The sequence below is a fragment of the Cimex lectularius genome, unplaced genomic scaffold, assembly GCF_000648675.2.
Source record: "Cimex lectularius strain Harlan isolate CLEC.00 unplaced genomic scaffold, Clec_2.1 scaffold23, whole genome shotgun sequence".
In the NCBI taxonomy this organism is placed as follows: domain Eukaryota; kingdom Metazoa; phylum Arthropoda; class Insecta; order Hemiptera; family Cimicidae; genus Cimex; species Cimex lectularius.
The window spans coordinates 67,544-84,143 of NW_019392690.1; the positions used below are offsets into that span (position 1 = coordinate 67,544).

Consider the following 16,600-nt stretch of genomic DNA (forward strand, 5'->3'; position numbering starts at 1 on the left):
TGACACTGTGATTGCCAGCTTAGCTTGACAATGTTTTTCATTTAATTTAAATTTATTTTCAGCTTGTTGAATTATTTGCGGAAAGTTAGCCCGAATGAATCTTCATCGGGTGGAATCGACAGTATCAGTCTAGCTCTTTCATTGGCTTTTTTGTATTCGATCGATTTGAGTTTACTTCACAAAGCAGACGGAGAAGGTATTTTTATTGGCTCTTTAAATATTGGGTTGTCCGGAAAATAATGCAGTTTCATGTTTTATTTCAATTACCCCTCTACATAATAAACTGTTAACTTTGATGGATTATTATTTAAACTTAGTCAGGTGGTGCCCAAACTGTCAGAAACATTAATGAAACCTGGGGCTATGGCAGTGTGAATGAAAACTATACAGAGATGGTTTAAAAAATTTTGAGAGGAAGGCGTTATCATTGAAGACAAAGAAGGTTGTGTAATGATTTTTTCCCTAAATGATCATGTTTAGCGAACTTTGTTCAAAGAAAATCCCAGAACAACTGTTTGAGAACTTCTAGAGAATTTTTAGTTAGCAAATCAACAGTCTTAAGTCAATTGCAAAAGTGAAAAAGCTCAAAAGTTTGGTTCCTCATGCATTAAACGACCACTGAAAAAATCATCGTTACGAAGTTTGCACTACACTTTGCAGAAACAGAAAAGGAATTTTTTTTTAAAGATAGAATTGTTACTTGTGATGAAAAGTGGATTCTCTACGGTAACATCAGATGTTTTGGATAGCGGCTCAAAAAAGGAGAAGCAGCCCCACACTTTCCAAACCACCCAACTTGTCAAAAAACGAAGAAGAAATCTGTGACTCTTGGTGGGCTTCGTTTGGGCCGATTTACAGCTTCTTGAAGCACTGCACCAGAAATTGGCATTATTGAGCCATCTTTGGTCAGTCGGAAAAGACCGATTCTGTTACACAATGCTCGGTAACACGTGACAACATGAAAACTGTTGGATCTTGTTTTGAGGTCCAGCCTCACCCTCCCTATTCTCTAGAATTCTCACCTACCGACTACCATTTTTTCAGATGCCTGGATGTTTTTTACAACATAAAAAATTTATTGATCAAAGTTAGAAAATGTATTTGTATAATAATTTGTTAGTAATAAAGATTCAAAATTCTGTATAGAGTATAGAGAAGTTGCCATTGCGTTGAGAAAAATGTTTTGAGAGTAATAGGAGTTTATTTTAATTAATACAAAAATGTTTAAAATCATTTTTTAATTGTCTTTATTGTATAAACATAAACCTGCATTATTTTTTGGTCAACCTAATATATTAGTACGCAAATTTGTTAATGTTTTAACTTATTTTTAAGTTGTGCAACGTTCAGTTCCACTTGTGACGGGTGGACAAGCGGGTCAGTTTTTAAAATCGATGCAAACTGAAATGTCATCGAGCGAGAAAGCGTGGGAATCTCAAGGTCTGCAGTCTCTTGCGCTTATGGCTTGGGCCATCACTCTATCCAGCTTGCGCATGGCACCTCAGCTGGTCCCAAAAGAAAGTAAGTCCTTCAAAAAACAAATATTAAGTAACATTCTGATTTAATATACTGTTTCAGTAACTTTAGAAAATCCTGATGTTGTCATGGAAGAGGCGATTCAGAAAGGAGTTTTTTCCTACCTCCACAAATCATATTTAAACAACGACGTAATTTATAAAGATGTAAGATTTTTCTATTTGTGATTCTAAATTTGATTTTGTTTGCAATTATTTACATAAAATTTATTTATTTTACAGGAATTTATGCTACGTAGAATTCACAGTTTAATCACAGATTTTATATCGCAACTGCCACATAAGGTCAAGGAAATGAGACTGAGAGCTGACGACACAGATAAAACTATTCATGCATATATGCATGTGAGTTTTATGTTTCTAAATTTGATCATAATGTTTTAAGAATAAAAATATTTTAATTTAGTGTAATAAAATATCAGTATTATTTTTCAATACTAATCAATTTTTATTTATAGGAAGGCCTAGAACCACCTACAAATTTATCCCATCATTTTGAAGATATGCTATTGGTAATCGCAAAATTATATGAAAAAGACCCTCTAGGGGTGGAATTAGAGTTGGATTTCTGGTGTTCATCCGATAGCGTCCATCTCGCTTCGTTTCCTTACCGGGCACAACCAAAAAAAGTTAGACAGAAACCGTATCTTATTAATTTTAACAAATTTTTCAACTGTTTAATTTTTTTTTAAATATTTTTTTAGGAAGCCCTTTATTCATTTCTTCTACAAACCTGTGAAGTTTTGCCTTCTACGCTTTTTGTCCCATACTTGAAAATGTTAAGCTCTCTCTCGTCTTGCCAGAGAGCGGCTATGCAATGTTTCAATCTTTTAAAAAACAACGAAAATAAAAATTTAACATGGGATCATTTCTTTAATTCTTTCAATAGGTCTGTAACATAACGTTCATCCATAGGACAACTAATTATTAAGTTAAAAATTTCATTTTTAGATATTTTAATAATTTACGCCAAGAAGCTTTACCCACGCCTGACACTGTATACAGAGCTAGAAGTTTCAACAAAGGGATAACCCCTCATGAACAGCTGGCGCTTCAAGCCGTACTCGACCTTATAAGAACAGTGGCTGGTAAATTATATCAACTAAATATTTTGTTTATTAGTTAATTAATTTTTGCGTGTTTAGAAAATGATCCTTGCTCTGGTGAACAGTTTTGCATGAACCAACAGTGGTCAGCCATCACGGTCTTGCTCGGCTTGGTGACTTGTTCAGTTCCGATTCCGTTGAAAGCTAATCTTTTAAACACACTTGCTGCATTTTCCAAATCGCCTAAAACAGCTGCAAGTCTTTGGCATAATATCGAAGCATCTCAAATAATCAGCACAGTGCCTTCAACGAGCAACTTTCAACCGCGTGGTATTCAGGTCGGTTGATGGTTTTTTTTATGCTCTTTCCTCTTTTATTTCTCGTTTTGTTTAAAGTTTAATATTCTGTAATGAAACTGTAATGGATTTTTTTAAATTACAGACTGAGCTGGAAGAAGTGGAGTGTAGGAATGAAGAATATCCTTTGACGAGAGCAGTTCTCAAGTTGTTCAACGGACTTTCTGATAAACCGATACCAAAATTGCTCGGGGTGTCACAAAGAACTCCCGGCTACGACCCTTACCTGAATTTCATTCTCAACTCCGTACTTTTGAAATTTGTAGGCCGATGTTATAAAAATCCCAAAGAAAAGGTCAGTAAAATTTACCGTGTACAAATTTTATATATTATTTAAACTGTTTGGTTGTATCTAGTGGGAAGTTTGTGAAGACGCCATGTCTCTCATTTGCAAACTCTTGCTCCAATACGACCCAGCGAAAGATGAATTTTTGTCCAAACACGTCCAAGCGTACACCATAGGAAATGCTCAAGTCAATCCTCTACCGGGTTATCACATAATGATAAGCCTCTGTTCAAAGTCTGAATTGCTGCGACTTGTAAGTTTCTGAAATTGAATACAATCAATCGATGAACATTTGTAGAATTTTTTAAAATTTTATTTCTAGCTTTTACTCTTAATCGATGAAGGATGCAGGGTTTTCGATGCTTTCGAGAGTATTCCCGGTAAAACCGAATTTGAAAACAGCGTCTTGTACGCTTTGAAAATGTTAGAGCACGGATTAGCGATACAAAATCAATTTTTGAATCTTCTTCATGCTGAAAATAGCAACATTCTTCTTGTGGGTCTAAATCGTTTAATTTTAGGGGTTAATGAAGTGACTTGCAAGCCTGATCATCTGTTGAATATATCAAAGTAGGTATTTAATTAAATTTATTAATTTTTTATGCTGAATTAAGTAAAATCGCAAAATTTGCGTGCTATAATTACAATTAATTAATAATTAATAAGTGGTTTATATTTTTAGATATGTGACTTATCAATCGTGGTTGCCACAGCACGCTTTGCCCGCAGTAAACATTTTATTAAGTGTCACTTCCTACCCAGCTCCACAGGGTCACCTTTTGTCCCTGTATTTGACCTCGCCGAACACAAAGGCTAGCATTAGGCATGGGTTTGTATCATGTCTCGAAGCCGAAGAAGAACTGGTCGATACGGGGATGTCGATGGAATTGGACCGAGAAGATGTCTACGCCGATGAAGACGACCTGAGAAAAATTGTCACCAAAACAAAAAAAGCGATATGTCAGTTTTTATTGCAGACTTTGACCCAAGGAGCGCCCAATGTCGCTCATTACCTTTTTGGATTTGATTTGAATACGGAGATTAAAAAATCGATCTTGAAACAGCCCGGCCTTTACGGTACACCTCGCTCTTGCCTACATTCTGTTATCTGCCTTCTCAATTCCCACCTAGTCAATCCGTATCAAAGCTCAGGGCATTTAATAGAACTGTATTATAAAATTATTTACGCCCTCGCCTACAACACGAGGACTTCAGAGCCCACGCTTCGTTTTCTAAGATCGTCTGGAAATTTCTTAAAGCGGCATCTTTCTGCCCTTCCGTTTACAACTGAAAGAATCGGTAATTTGTTATTTATATCAAATCGTCGGCATTTTTCTAATTGACACTTTTTATTTAAGACATCTCGACAGAAATCCAACTTCATCAGATGAGTTGGCTTTTAAAAACAGTGGCGATTGAGATGAAAGTGAGTAAATGAATTCAGCCCATGTTTATATTTTAAATCATATTCAATAATTACTTTAGGTGACTGCCCTGAATCAACAATATTCCCAACTTACTTCTATGATCGAAGCATTTACAGGAAATTCAAAAGGCGATTTAGACGATGATTCTCAACAAATGGGTCAATCACTGTTGTCAAGTACAAGAAGTGAGTTTCTATTACGTTTTTGTATTTTTACTTGTAAATGCTACAATGTTTTGATTTTGTTTTTAAGTTGACAAGAAAGCTGGTGAGCAGTTAGTCCTCCGTCTTATTAAATACATGAGATTTTCAGTGGATACTGTTCCAGTGCCTCAATTTGAATATCTTGACTTTAATCACGTTATGAAGGTATTTAAAAAAAAAATAAATATTAAGTATTTTTTGCCGAGGTATCGGGAAAAGTATAGTTAGATCAATTAAGGGGTATGACATAGCTTGGAGCTTTTAATGCACCATTTTTTGCACAGCTGACCACGGTTTCACTAGCGATTATCGTGTTGGTTTCATCATTCTACCAGTCAGAGCTGACTGATCTCATTCGTGTCATTTTCCAATATTATCGATTATAAGGGCAATATTTTTTTATATATAACTTTATTTAAACTTTTGTACATAGTACCTTATAGTTGTGGCATAATGTTTAACGTCATCAAACAGTTCTTGGATCTTTAAGCTCAGCAGCTCCCTCCATTAATTATTTATACATGATTTAATATAATTTAATCACATTTTATCACAGTTAATTATAGTTATCATATTGGTGTGTCGCTTGTGCTTGAGTCTGCGGTGTGGACGTGCAGGAGGTAGGTGGTCCGGTATTCCTTGGATTTCTGTGTTTGGGTGGGACTGGAACTTGCTAAACATCTTCCGGTAGCTGTCTCTCAGTGCATGGTCCACTAGAGGAATGTCCAAGTCTCGGTGCAGTGTGGTATTTCGCACATACCAGGGGGCTCCAGTTAAAATCCGTAAGGCCCTGTTTTGAAATGTCTGGATTCTCTTAATTTGGCTGTTCGACGACAAGGCCCAAACACCAGAGCCATATTGGTCAAATGAGGGACTATTAGTCTTTTGTTGCTCAGACTGATAGTTGGGCTCTTAAGTAGTGGTTTGAGGTCAATTAGTCTGCATCGTGATCTCTAGCACATCGCTTATGTGTTGATGCCAAGTCAGCCTCCGGTCAAGTGTAACACCCAGATATTTTGTTGTTCACTGATATTCTTATTATTTAGTAACAGTTGTTGTTCATTGGCTTTTTTCAGATAAGTGAACTGGACTAATTTTGATTTATCTGGGTTTAGCTTGACTTTCCACTTGTCCGCCCATTCAGAGACTTGTTACAGGGTCTGTTGTACCTCTGCGATGGTTTCCCCTGTGCTCAATATAGCCACATCATCAGCAAAAAGTGCTGTCTTGACTGTTCCTGGGATTTGGGATGAGAGATCACTCACGCTCACCAAATAGTATTTTCTATGTTTATTAGTGCAATGGATGAAGAACAAGTTTTCCGAATACAGAAAACATTTCAATTAATTATTCTTTTTATGTAAGGTCTTGGTTGAGATGAAAAAGTCAAGTGTCATGAGCTGGATTCGAACCCACGACCTTCGGCTCAATAGCCGCTGCTCTAACCACTTGAGCTATTCTGACTCCAATCACCTCGGACACCAACTCCCCATCTCAACCTAAAACTTTTCGCATTTTACAAAAATGGATTAACAGAAAACATTGTTCAACATTTCCTTATATAATTAGTGCAATATAAAATTGGATCGAGGGATGTTCATGGTGGCTCCAGACATGCAGGATTCGCCGAATTCTGTCTAGTGGGGACAAGTGCTCGGTTATTCACCGAGCAAAAATATCCATTGCTCGGCTAATTGTCAATTTTCTTGCTTCAAAGTGGATATTCGTGAAGTAGCTGAATTCAAAGCATCCACACCAGGAATCAACTGTATTGTACATAAATCAACTGTAATCCAATGAACAATTAGTATTTGATTCTTTTTACTGTTATTTATTTTTTAATAAATATGATTCCTAACTAGTATTAGATTAATGAAAGAACAACATAGTGTTGTTTCTGTTGGCCCACTTAACAGTCTTGTCTGTACCAAGCTGAACAAAAATTTGGTTCGCTTCTCTTCCGAATCACAAAAATTGAAATTAGGTTTTCGATGCATGGAAACAGATTGAAATAAGATGGGGCAACAATACTGTGTCTACTTATACACAAAACAATAACCACAGCTGCAGTAATGACAGTTTCACGATTGGTAGTGAGTTGAAGACTTGCATGGCACTTGGCAAATATTTGCTGTTTACGCAAGAGTTGGGCAAAATCTAACTAATTCAATCATGATTAAGAATTTTGATTGAAGTTTAATCATGATTGAATTAGTCATGAGTAAATTAATCATTATATGATTTAATCATAATTAATTCAATCATGAGGTATGACTAAATCATATAATGATTATTTACTCATGACTAATTCAATCATGATTAAACTTCAATCGAAATTCTTAATCATGATTGAATTAGTTTGATTTTGCCCAACTCTGGCTACAATGACCAACTTACCAAAATCCAACCGACTCCGGATAAAAATTTTGAGATGAGAGTCGTGCTCAAGGCCAACCTTCAAAAATTGTTATCATAAACGAAAACCAAAGTTACATAATTATTCTACATGTCTATTTTATTACAATCAAGACCCCTAGATGGTGTATTTTCCAAATAATGTAGAAATCTCTCCTTTTAAGTGGAATAAATTTTAATTCAAAGAAATATTTTTTCCATTGATCGGTTATGTAAACATATTTACTTTTCAAAGCGTAGCTTGTTCTAGGATTTTTTTATTTTATTTTATTATTATTATTATCATTATCATTATTTTTTGGCTTTTCATAACGACGGAGTTTTACTTATAATTGGAAGATTGATTTTTGTTAAATAAGGTGTTGAAGGATTTTCGTTTTGATGAAATAAATTTCTGTTAGAAAATTTTTTAAAAGTGATGAAGTGTATTTTTCATTTTTTGAGCACCCATTTGAACATGATTTATCGAAATTTAGTCATGACTAACTATATTGTGACTAAATTAGTCATGCCTCGTATTTAATTACTAGTCATGACTAATTTAGCCATCAATCACATATGGCGACTAATGACTAAATTAGTCACTTACTACCAATCATGACTAATTTTTGCCCAACACTGGTTTACGCACAAGCTATGTGTCATGTCTGTTCATGCAAATCTTTTGTCAGACCGTTTAGAACAAGGGTTGGTGGGTACTCACTGTTTGCAGTCAATCCGCTGTGTACCGCAGCACTGTATTTTAGGGGATTTAGTGAACTTTTTAAATTCTTTTCAGGATCGCCCACCTCTTTTGTCTATCACAGTGATCGGCAAACTCGTCATCCAAAAGAGCCAAATGTAAACAAAAATACAAAATTGAAGTTTATTCAAAGGGCCATTTTTTAAACTTAAGCTTTGCTTTAGTAGACATTTTTGTAGAAATAATTAGAATTAAAAGTACACTCTCGAGCTAGCCTTTGCTGAATGTCTTAGTTTAACTAACAGTACATTAAATAAAACTTGGTATCATTCTTATATAAAGATAATATTTATTTAAAAATATAACAAGTTAAATAATATAAAAGGTATCCTTAAAAAAAACTTACAAATACTCCACTAATGTGAACAATGGCCTCACATTTCCCACAATTCAGTAGGGGTAAGTCAGGTTTGTAGGTTGTTTTTAATTTTAGGAACAATTCCAAGTTCTCAGCCCGATTTCTTAATCTACCCTTGATAAAGTTCATGCTTGAAAATGATTGTTCGCATAAATATGTAAACCCAAATAAGGAAAGAACAGCAAACGCTAGTTTCTTCAGTTGATCATCATCCAGGTGCTAAAAATCAACCTATCTTCCCTCGCCAGATCTTTCAAAGCAGACAATTTGTGCTTAAATTTAATTCACATTTATTTTTCTCCAATAAAAATCTGTTGTAAATCGGTTTAAAGATGCTTGAATTTTGAGCTCCAAACTTCTTTGTTTTTTAAATCCAGCAACTGCCTTTCAAAGGTCAGGTTTTCTTCAGGAAATGTCAGAGCACATAGTGCTTCTTGATGAATAATACAATGGTATCTCGTGATTATTTTCGCTCCGTGTCTGCACTAAACATTTAGTGAAAGAGCCTCAACCAAGAAGTCAAAGCATGTGGCTCGTGAGCCGCGGTTTGCCGACCACTGGTCTTATCATCTACACGGAATGAACTTGTTAACTTCTAAACTCGACTGTCTCTCCCTTCATTCTCCCGAACCTCTCTTATTTTTTACTCTAGGCCTAATCATGAAATCTAAATCACAACATTGTTACTTTGAAATAAATTGAAATGCAACGAAATTTCTCACCCTTAAAGGCCTGGAAAAAACGAGTTTGTTTTTGCAAACTTAAAACTATTTAAAATATTATCCCCACTGTACATTTGACCCCCTACAAATAGCTAATGATGATGTCTTGCTGTTCGCTGCATCTAAATGCTGAATGGGCTCCATTGAAGTCATGTATGCTCATACATGTGTGGATGGCCGATGTATATACGTGCATTTCAGAAGATGAGACCTCATAATCTTGTGACCGTAAAACCATTAAGGTCCGGTCATAAAAATTCCGCACGAGGTTTTTTCTTCATTCTTGATTAATACTTAAAACCATTTTCTGCGATGGTGTGAGGTAGTTTGAGGCTATGCATCTTTCCTGGTTGATCAAAGGATTTAGCCATAAAGTTCAATTTCATTCAAACGTAGCAAAGTCCATTCCTTGTAGATGAGAGACAAAAAGAAGTGTGTGATCCTCAATGAAGTGTTTTATTCCCTAAAATAGAATGCTTTGGTCCACTGCGGATTGACTGTAAACAGTCCCATGCAATGGTTTGTACAAAATTACGGTTTATTTAAATTTGAAAAGTTTTACTTGTTTGTTTAAAGTTCAAAAGGAAATTAGTTGATTTAAATTGTTATTTTTTTGTGTAATTAATAGATTGTTTTCAAACTTGTATTAAATTTTATTATAAAAAGGCACCTGATCGGTTGTATTCAGGTTCAATCAAGACCTCTGGGGCTCTGTTTCTAATAAAAAGGATTCAGAATTGGGCCCGTTTTGTTGAATCGAGGACAGACCGTGACACATAGGCACACTGTTTGGCGAATTCCGAGACGAGCATATTGGGACTTGGCAATATTTCGGCGGCAATTGGAATTCACCAAAAGATGCCACCTTTATGCTAAATAACGTCTGAGAAACATGAGAAAGGAAGGTTAAAGCGTTCAAGGAATATTCGTTTATTGCTTGCGGATCGTTCATTCTAGCATTGATCAAGGGAGTCGGTTTTTCATGTAACATTTTTGTGATGTTTTTGGGTGATTAGGTCAATTACTAAAGCATGTCATGCTTTAAAAGAAAGAAAAAAAAAGGATGGCTGCTGTAATATTAAACAACCATTCCATGAAAAACACTTTCAAAACTGACTTCGAAGGGTCGTGTCTTCAACTTTCCTACTCAGTTGCAAAAGCGGACTGTTTTCCTCTTGGTCAATGCTTTGTTCAAAAGAGCTACCTGGTTCATAGGCTAAATTTTGTGAAGTTAAAATTTCAAAAATGCAGATCCAAATATGTATAAAGGTCACAGAGACGTCATCAGTGAGTTGTTTCATCATGCAATGCTACCATTGAGTCGAACTCTCAAAAATATTATCCTCTCTATAATATTAATAAATTTTTTGGTGAATTAAGAGAGAGAGAGAGAGAGAGAAGGGCCTATACAATTTTAACGGTGTAGAAAGAAAAAAAAGATAGGGAGAGGGTAAACTGTTTTAATAGAAATTTTCACTTCTTCCATTATTTTCTCATTTTAAACTTTAAGAAACGAACCAGCTTTAATTGAATCCTTGGAGAATTGCACTATTGGAGGTTCTACTGTAGATCTAAATAATTTATTTATCGATAATTTTAGTTGGTAAAGACGTGTGAAGTCGAAGATGGCAAAATGAAAGTAATCGACGTTAGAGCAGTCCACCATTTGCTTGAACAAGAATTGGCGATTGTCCACGAAAAGAGGAGAATCGGTCTGGTCACGCATAACTCCTCGCCTCAACCTCCGAATGAGACTCTACTTCAAAGGAATCATCGTAAAGAAATGGAGGTTTGTTCTATAATTTCCCAGATAATATGAGACAATTAATAAAAACTTACCGTAGAGAGTACTCAATTATGTGGTTCAATTAAATGCTTCGATTTTGATGAATCAAGCGACAGTACGGTTCTTAGACGCCTGGAGACATGCGACAGAAGTTATGTTTGCAGTAGCAGCCCCAATCAATGAAAAAGAACAACACGCTCTCAATTTGGAGAAAAGGTTCAATCTCCTTGTAGATATAATCCACGAACTGCTAACTAAGGTATTTTGTCTTTTTTTTTTCCTAAATAAAAAAAGTGTTATTTTATTATTATTATTATTATTATTGAAACAGGCTGTTCAATCTGGAAGTCAGGCCGAGGTAGCAAATCTTGTGTCAGGTTCCATTCTTTTACTTTGTGTCGATTTGCGACAAACTTATATATCGGAAATGGGAAAAGGCGATGAAACGGATTCAAAACTTTGTAACTTTATGGATTCCAATCATTATAAATTGACAACGATTATAACTAACCTAGTAAAATGGATATTAAGCTCGGGTAAGTTTTAAAAAAAAAGCACACAAGCATATATTTTTTTTTTTTTTTTTAATTTAAATTTCCGCAGGAGTAACGTCTCAGAAGTTGAGAGCCAACCTGTACTCTGCCCTTCTTAACTTTCTACACTTGAATCGGGACAAATCTGCATTGAGACAAGGTGCGAAAGTCGGCCTTAGAGGAAACGATTCTCAATATGTCACAATGCTTGATAAATCCATCGGCGGTGACAGGGCTGATATCGATATTATTCTTGCTCATGGAGAAAGGCTTGTCGATATGCTTTGCCACGATTGTTCTACAGGCCATGATATCTGCAAAGTAATGCACTATTTATGGAAAATCATGTTTATGATTTTAATTTTTTTTTTTAATTTAGATGCTTGCGCTTTCCTGTTTGGACATGGTTGTCGAACTTGATGCACAAACGACATGGACGTCTGTATTATCATCCCGAGGGTACCTGAAATATATAATAGACTCATTATTAGACATGGACAAGTATCTTATCGCACTCCTTTCGAATAATATCAAATCTTTACGAGCCCTTTATGTATACGAATCAAAAATGGTAATATTAATTGGTATGTTGTCATTTTGACACCTTTTATACTAATTAAATATTTTTAGGCTCTTCTGTGTAGAGTAGCTTCATCGAGAATCGGAGCAGAAATTCTTTTAGAACAAAACGTTCTTCCTTGTCTGTCTTCGCTTCATGTTTTCAATAAACATCCTGACATCATGGCAAATGTTCCGAAGTATGTCCTGGTTAATTAATTTTTTGTTTGTTTTACTAATACTCTTTTGATTCAGGATTGGAGTAACGATGATGGAAGTAGATTTTGTTCCAAATGTAAGCAGCCGTTATCTTCAAATCCTTTCTCCCGCGTTGCAGCTATGCGATGCTATTATTTCTTCAATGGGAGTCGAAAATCAATTGGCCATCATGCAAGTGAGTTTTTGTTTTAATGAGAATTTTTCTAGAAAATTATAATTAAAATTGATTTTTAGGTATTAAAGTTTTTATTGTGCCATGGTGAAATGGTAACTCAAGTTCTTCGATCCGGGAGCCCTTTTCATCCACTTTGTTACTTAAAAGAGCTTTCATTGCTTACTGGTGTAATAGCAAGGGCCACAAATGAAGGTAAAATTTTTTGCCTTTTTGTTCAATTCCAAACAAAACATTTATATTTTTTGGGTCATAGACGTTCTTAGAATATTGAGTGAAGAAGGGATGGATCCTGGTGGTGTGTTGGAGAGCACATCGCTGTTCAACAGAGTCCAAAGACTGATGCTTTCCTTGATTTCTCGATTTATCATCAGTGAAAGCCTGCTCAAAGAATTGGTAAAAGAAGCGGAAACTTCGTCCGACAGCCCAAAATCCAAGTCCGAAGTAGTTATAACATTCCTTGAGGTAAGTTTTTTTAAATATTTTAAATTCTGTATGGTAAATGTATTTAAGAGACCACGGTGGCCAGGTGGTGGATGTAAATTAGGTGCAGAGTTGTGGAGGAGGCAGCATTAATTCGAATCAGGTATCTTCATCTGAGAAAAAAGGTGCTTTAAATAAATGTAATCTGGGTGCAGAAGTTTAAAACTCAAATAAGTACATTGGGCACAGTATTGCATTTCATAATAAAAAAAAAGGTAAACATAAGGAAAATATCAATATACAGTATTCCCTTAACACTCGCGGTTTAGACATTTGTGGTTTTCACTATTCACTTAGGAAAAAATGAGGAAAGTTTAGACATTTGCGGAAGTCCGATTTCTTTATTCGCGAAAAAAAAACTAGTTGCATAAACAATTTTATTTTCGTAAATAATCGTAAATCGTAAAAATAATTCTGTAAAAAAATGTATCGGAGGCTTTAATTGATTCTCAGAAAACTTTTGCCTGCTTTCAACATACTGTTCCTTCTTTCTTCTCAGTTTGTGGAAGTTGTATCGCAAAATGCCTCCCACAACGGAAAAAGCCATCCTGATCCTTGGCAAAAGAATAAAAATAATGGACATGTTACATTTTTTACAGTTTTTATGCAGGCAAAAACATTNGGTATATGTTACGCCCAATGTGTATACTGCCGTCTGTCTCGTATTTGTCCCACTAGGGTCCTGAGTTTGAACTGCACCACCAATCATGTTGCCCGGGCCATCCATTTAAATACTGGGGGAACTAGCTGTATGATCCACATCCCGACTTGTCCCGTTTAAACACAACACTTCATCTGAACATTGTGTCCCGGCCTAACTATATATCGTCCGTTTCCCTTGTCCGAACCACTGCCGTGAATTTCTACACTCAGTGTTCTGTAATACAGAAATCTACCTACAAAGCTTCAAAAAAGAGGTTTTTTTTCATATTTACATTGATGGATATGAGAGATGTGGTTTATCTAATCATTTTTACTCGTTTAGATCGTTTCACATCTCTTAATATATGCAAGAAACATAGTATCAAGCGGAAGTATGGATAGAAGGATATCTACAGTTATATTTCAACCTGCTCTAATTGATAATGCAATGCCTGATAAAAGAGGTATGAAATTGTGTACTTGCAAGCAGAATTGATTTACTTATTTTAAATTGTAATTAGACTTGCTGACGATGCAAGAGGCCACTCTAGGAGTCGTTGTACAACAGCTTGTCCAGGCTGAATCGCACCATAGGAGGGAGAAGAGCAATTTGGATTTGCTAGTTCGAAAACTTCAGTCCGTACCTGAAATGAATACAGCCACTCTGAAACAGGTAAACGACGAATAAATTACAAATTAAACAGTTATAAATTGCTTGTATCGTCTTGCAGCACCTTCCAGAAAGCTATGCCAACCTGAACGAGGTCGAAGAGTGCCGCCGCCAGGTCACAAGGATCGTAACTAGAGAATTAGATGATAAAAAGAGAGAGTTGGATCTCTGCTTTTTCATAATTGAACATTGCATGTACATCGTTTGGACTCATCTTGACTATTACATGCTACGCGGGATTTCAAACAAAGTACTTGGAACAACAAAACAGACAAGTAATTAACAATATCATTTATTAAAGTTGGAAAATTATTATTTATTTTTTATTTTTTTAGATAAATCATTTAATCAAACAATGCATTTTGATGTTACGTGGAATGTAACAACTGATGATTTGAACCATCTCAAACAAGGTCTTTTATCAGTGTTCAATGACACATTCACAAATTCCCTCCGTTCTACAGTGCAGGTGTTTTTTTTTCCTTGCAAATTCTAAAAATACTTTTGTTAATTTAAATTATTAATCTGTGTTTGTTTTAGGACATGCATGCGAAAGATAAAGGATTTTTAGAAGCGCTCTTAAGGAGAATTAAAAAGCTAATTCAGTTCGCACCAAACTAAGAGGCAAAACATTTTACAATGCCGGTCTTACATTTTCTTTTTTATTTGTAATATTTAAGAAGTGTAAACAATGTAAAAAACAAAATTACGATTTGGTTAGTAAATGGTTGTCAAATAAAATAAAAAAAATTAACAAAATTTCATGTAAATATAATTTGATAAGAAATATCACCAAAAATACTGCCAGCCTTGATGTTGTTAAATCTGTAAATATAATGTTTTCTTTATTTAGCAATAATTTTTTTTTTTAATACATATTTCTTAGTTATTGTAATAAAATAATTCATTTTGAATTTACATTAAAAAATGTATTGGATTTTTTCAATCGTGTCCTGCCATTTTAAAGTAGGTAAAAAGAAACGAACCCATGCTAACTATGCCATTCAAAAACCTATCTTTGATGATGTTGAGAAAGTGAAACACATCTGAAAGCAAGAAGATAGACAAAAAGAATGTAATCAGCCAAACTAATTTTTTTTTATAGACTGGAACAAAAATGATATTTGTGTTCTGTCCCCTAAAAATTTGTTGCCTCTTGATTTTTTTTATTATAAAATCATAAAAATTGTGATAGTTTTGAAACAACTGCACCAGAATACAAGAAACTTTGCATGAATTTTTTTTACAACTCTCCAAACTACACGCATAAAGTTTGCCTCAGACCAAATGATAATAATAGATATAAAATAAAATGTTTTTATTATTTTTCTCATTTTAGGTTAAAATCTCAGTTAAGTTATGAATTTTTATGTAGAACACTGGATGTAGGAAAAAAATCCAACCAGTTTTTTTTTTTTTTTTTTTTGGGATAAAAATTTATATTTTTAAGTGTTTTAAAGGTTGATTAAAACAAATCCAAATTTTTAACCAATATTTTTGTTTCACTATATGGAAGCATATTCTGTTTTTGTAAACTTTTTATACATCTCATTTAATATAACCCTAAATATTTTCTTATTATACCTGAAAAAACAACAACCAATTAATAGATAATAACTTTGAAATACATACCCAACACAGGCTGAAAACTTCATTAAAAAAAAAAAAAGTAAATTACATAAAATACATATTTTTGTTGTTTGAGTTTTTGTTATTTTTCTCATTTTAAGTTAAAATCCAGTCAAGTTATGAATTTTTAAGTTTATATGTAGAACACTGGACGTAGGAAAAAAATCCAACCAAATTTTTTTTGGGGGGTGGGGATAAAAATTTATATTTTTAAGTGTTTTAAAGGTTGATTAAAACAAATCCAAATTGTCAAATTTTTAACCAATATTTTTGTTTCACTATATGGAAGCATATTCAGTTTTTGTAAACTTTTTATACATCTCAATACAACCCTAAATATTTTCTTATTCTACCTAAAAAACAACAACCGATTAATAGATAACTGAAATACATACCCAACAAAGGCTGAAAACTTCATTAAAAAAAAAAAGAGAGAAGTAAATTACATAAAATACATATTTTTGTTGTTTGAGTTTTTGTTATTTTTCTCATTTTAAGTTAAAATTCAGTTGTTATGAATTTTTATGTAGAACACTGGACGCAGGAAAAAAAATGTTTTCTTTTTGTTGGGATAAAAATTTATATTTTTATGTGTTTTAAAGGTTGATTAAAACAAATCCAAATTGTCAAATTTTTAACTAATATTTTTGTTTCACTATATGGAAGCATCTTCGGTGTTTGTAAACTTTTTATACGTCTCATTTAATACAACCCTAAATATTTTCTTGTTACCTAAAAAAAAAAAAAACCGATTAATAGATAATAACTGAAATACATACCCAACAAAGGCAGAAAACTTCATTAAAAAAAGAAGTAAA

The 16,600-nt window shown here is 34.1% G+C and overlaps 1 protein-coding gene across 1 annotated transcript; it reads left to right on the forward strand.

Moving 5' to 3' along the window:
• The first annotated feature begins 44 nt into the window (after positions 1–44).
• LOC106660764 (nuclear pore complex protein Nup205-like) lies at positions 45–15,009 on the forward strand. The gene is made up of 29 exons (XM_024225889.1): positions 45–196; positions 1,336–1,521; positions 1,579–1,682; positions 1,758–1,880; positions 1,994–2,164; positions 2,240–2,424; positions 2,487–2,623; positions 2,681–2,919; positions 3,023–3,232; positions 3,294–3,476; positions 3,546–3,793; positions 3,906–4,522; positions 4,582–4,649; positions 4,709–4,835; positions 4,903–5,018; positions 10,691–10,879; positions 10,935–11,135; positions 11,208–11,412; positions 11,480–11,730; positions 11,789–11,980; positions 12,040–12,167; positions 12,223–12,361; positions 12,421–12,553; positions 12,615–12,823; positions 13,827–13,947; positions 14,005–14,156; positions 14,215–14,428; positions 14,489–14,622; positions 14,694–15,009. The coding sequence occupies exons 2-29, from the start codon at positions 1,395–1,397 to the stop codon at positions 14,772–14,774; spliced, it is 5,004 nt and encodes a 1,667-aa protein (XP_024081657.1). The 5' UTR covers positions 45–196; positions 1,336–1,394; the 3' UTR covers positions 14,775–15,009.
• Positions 15,010–16,600: the final 1,591 nt, after the last annotated feature.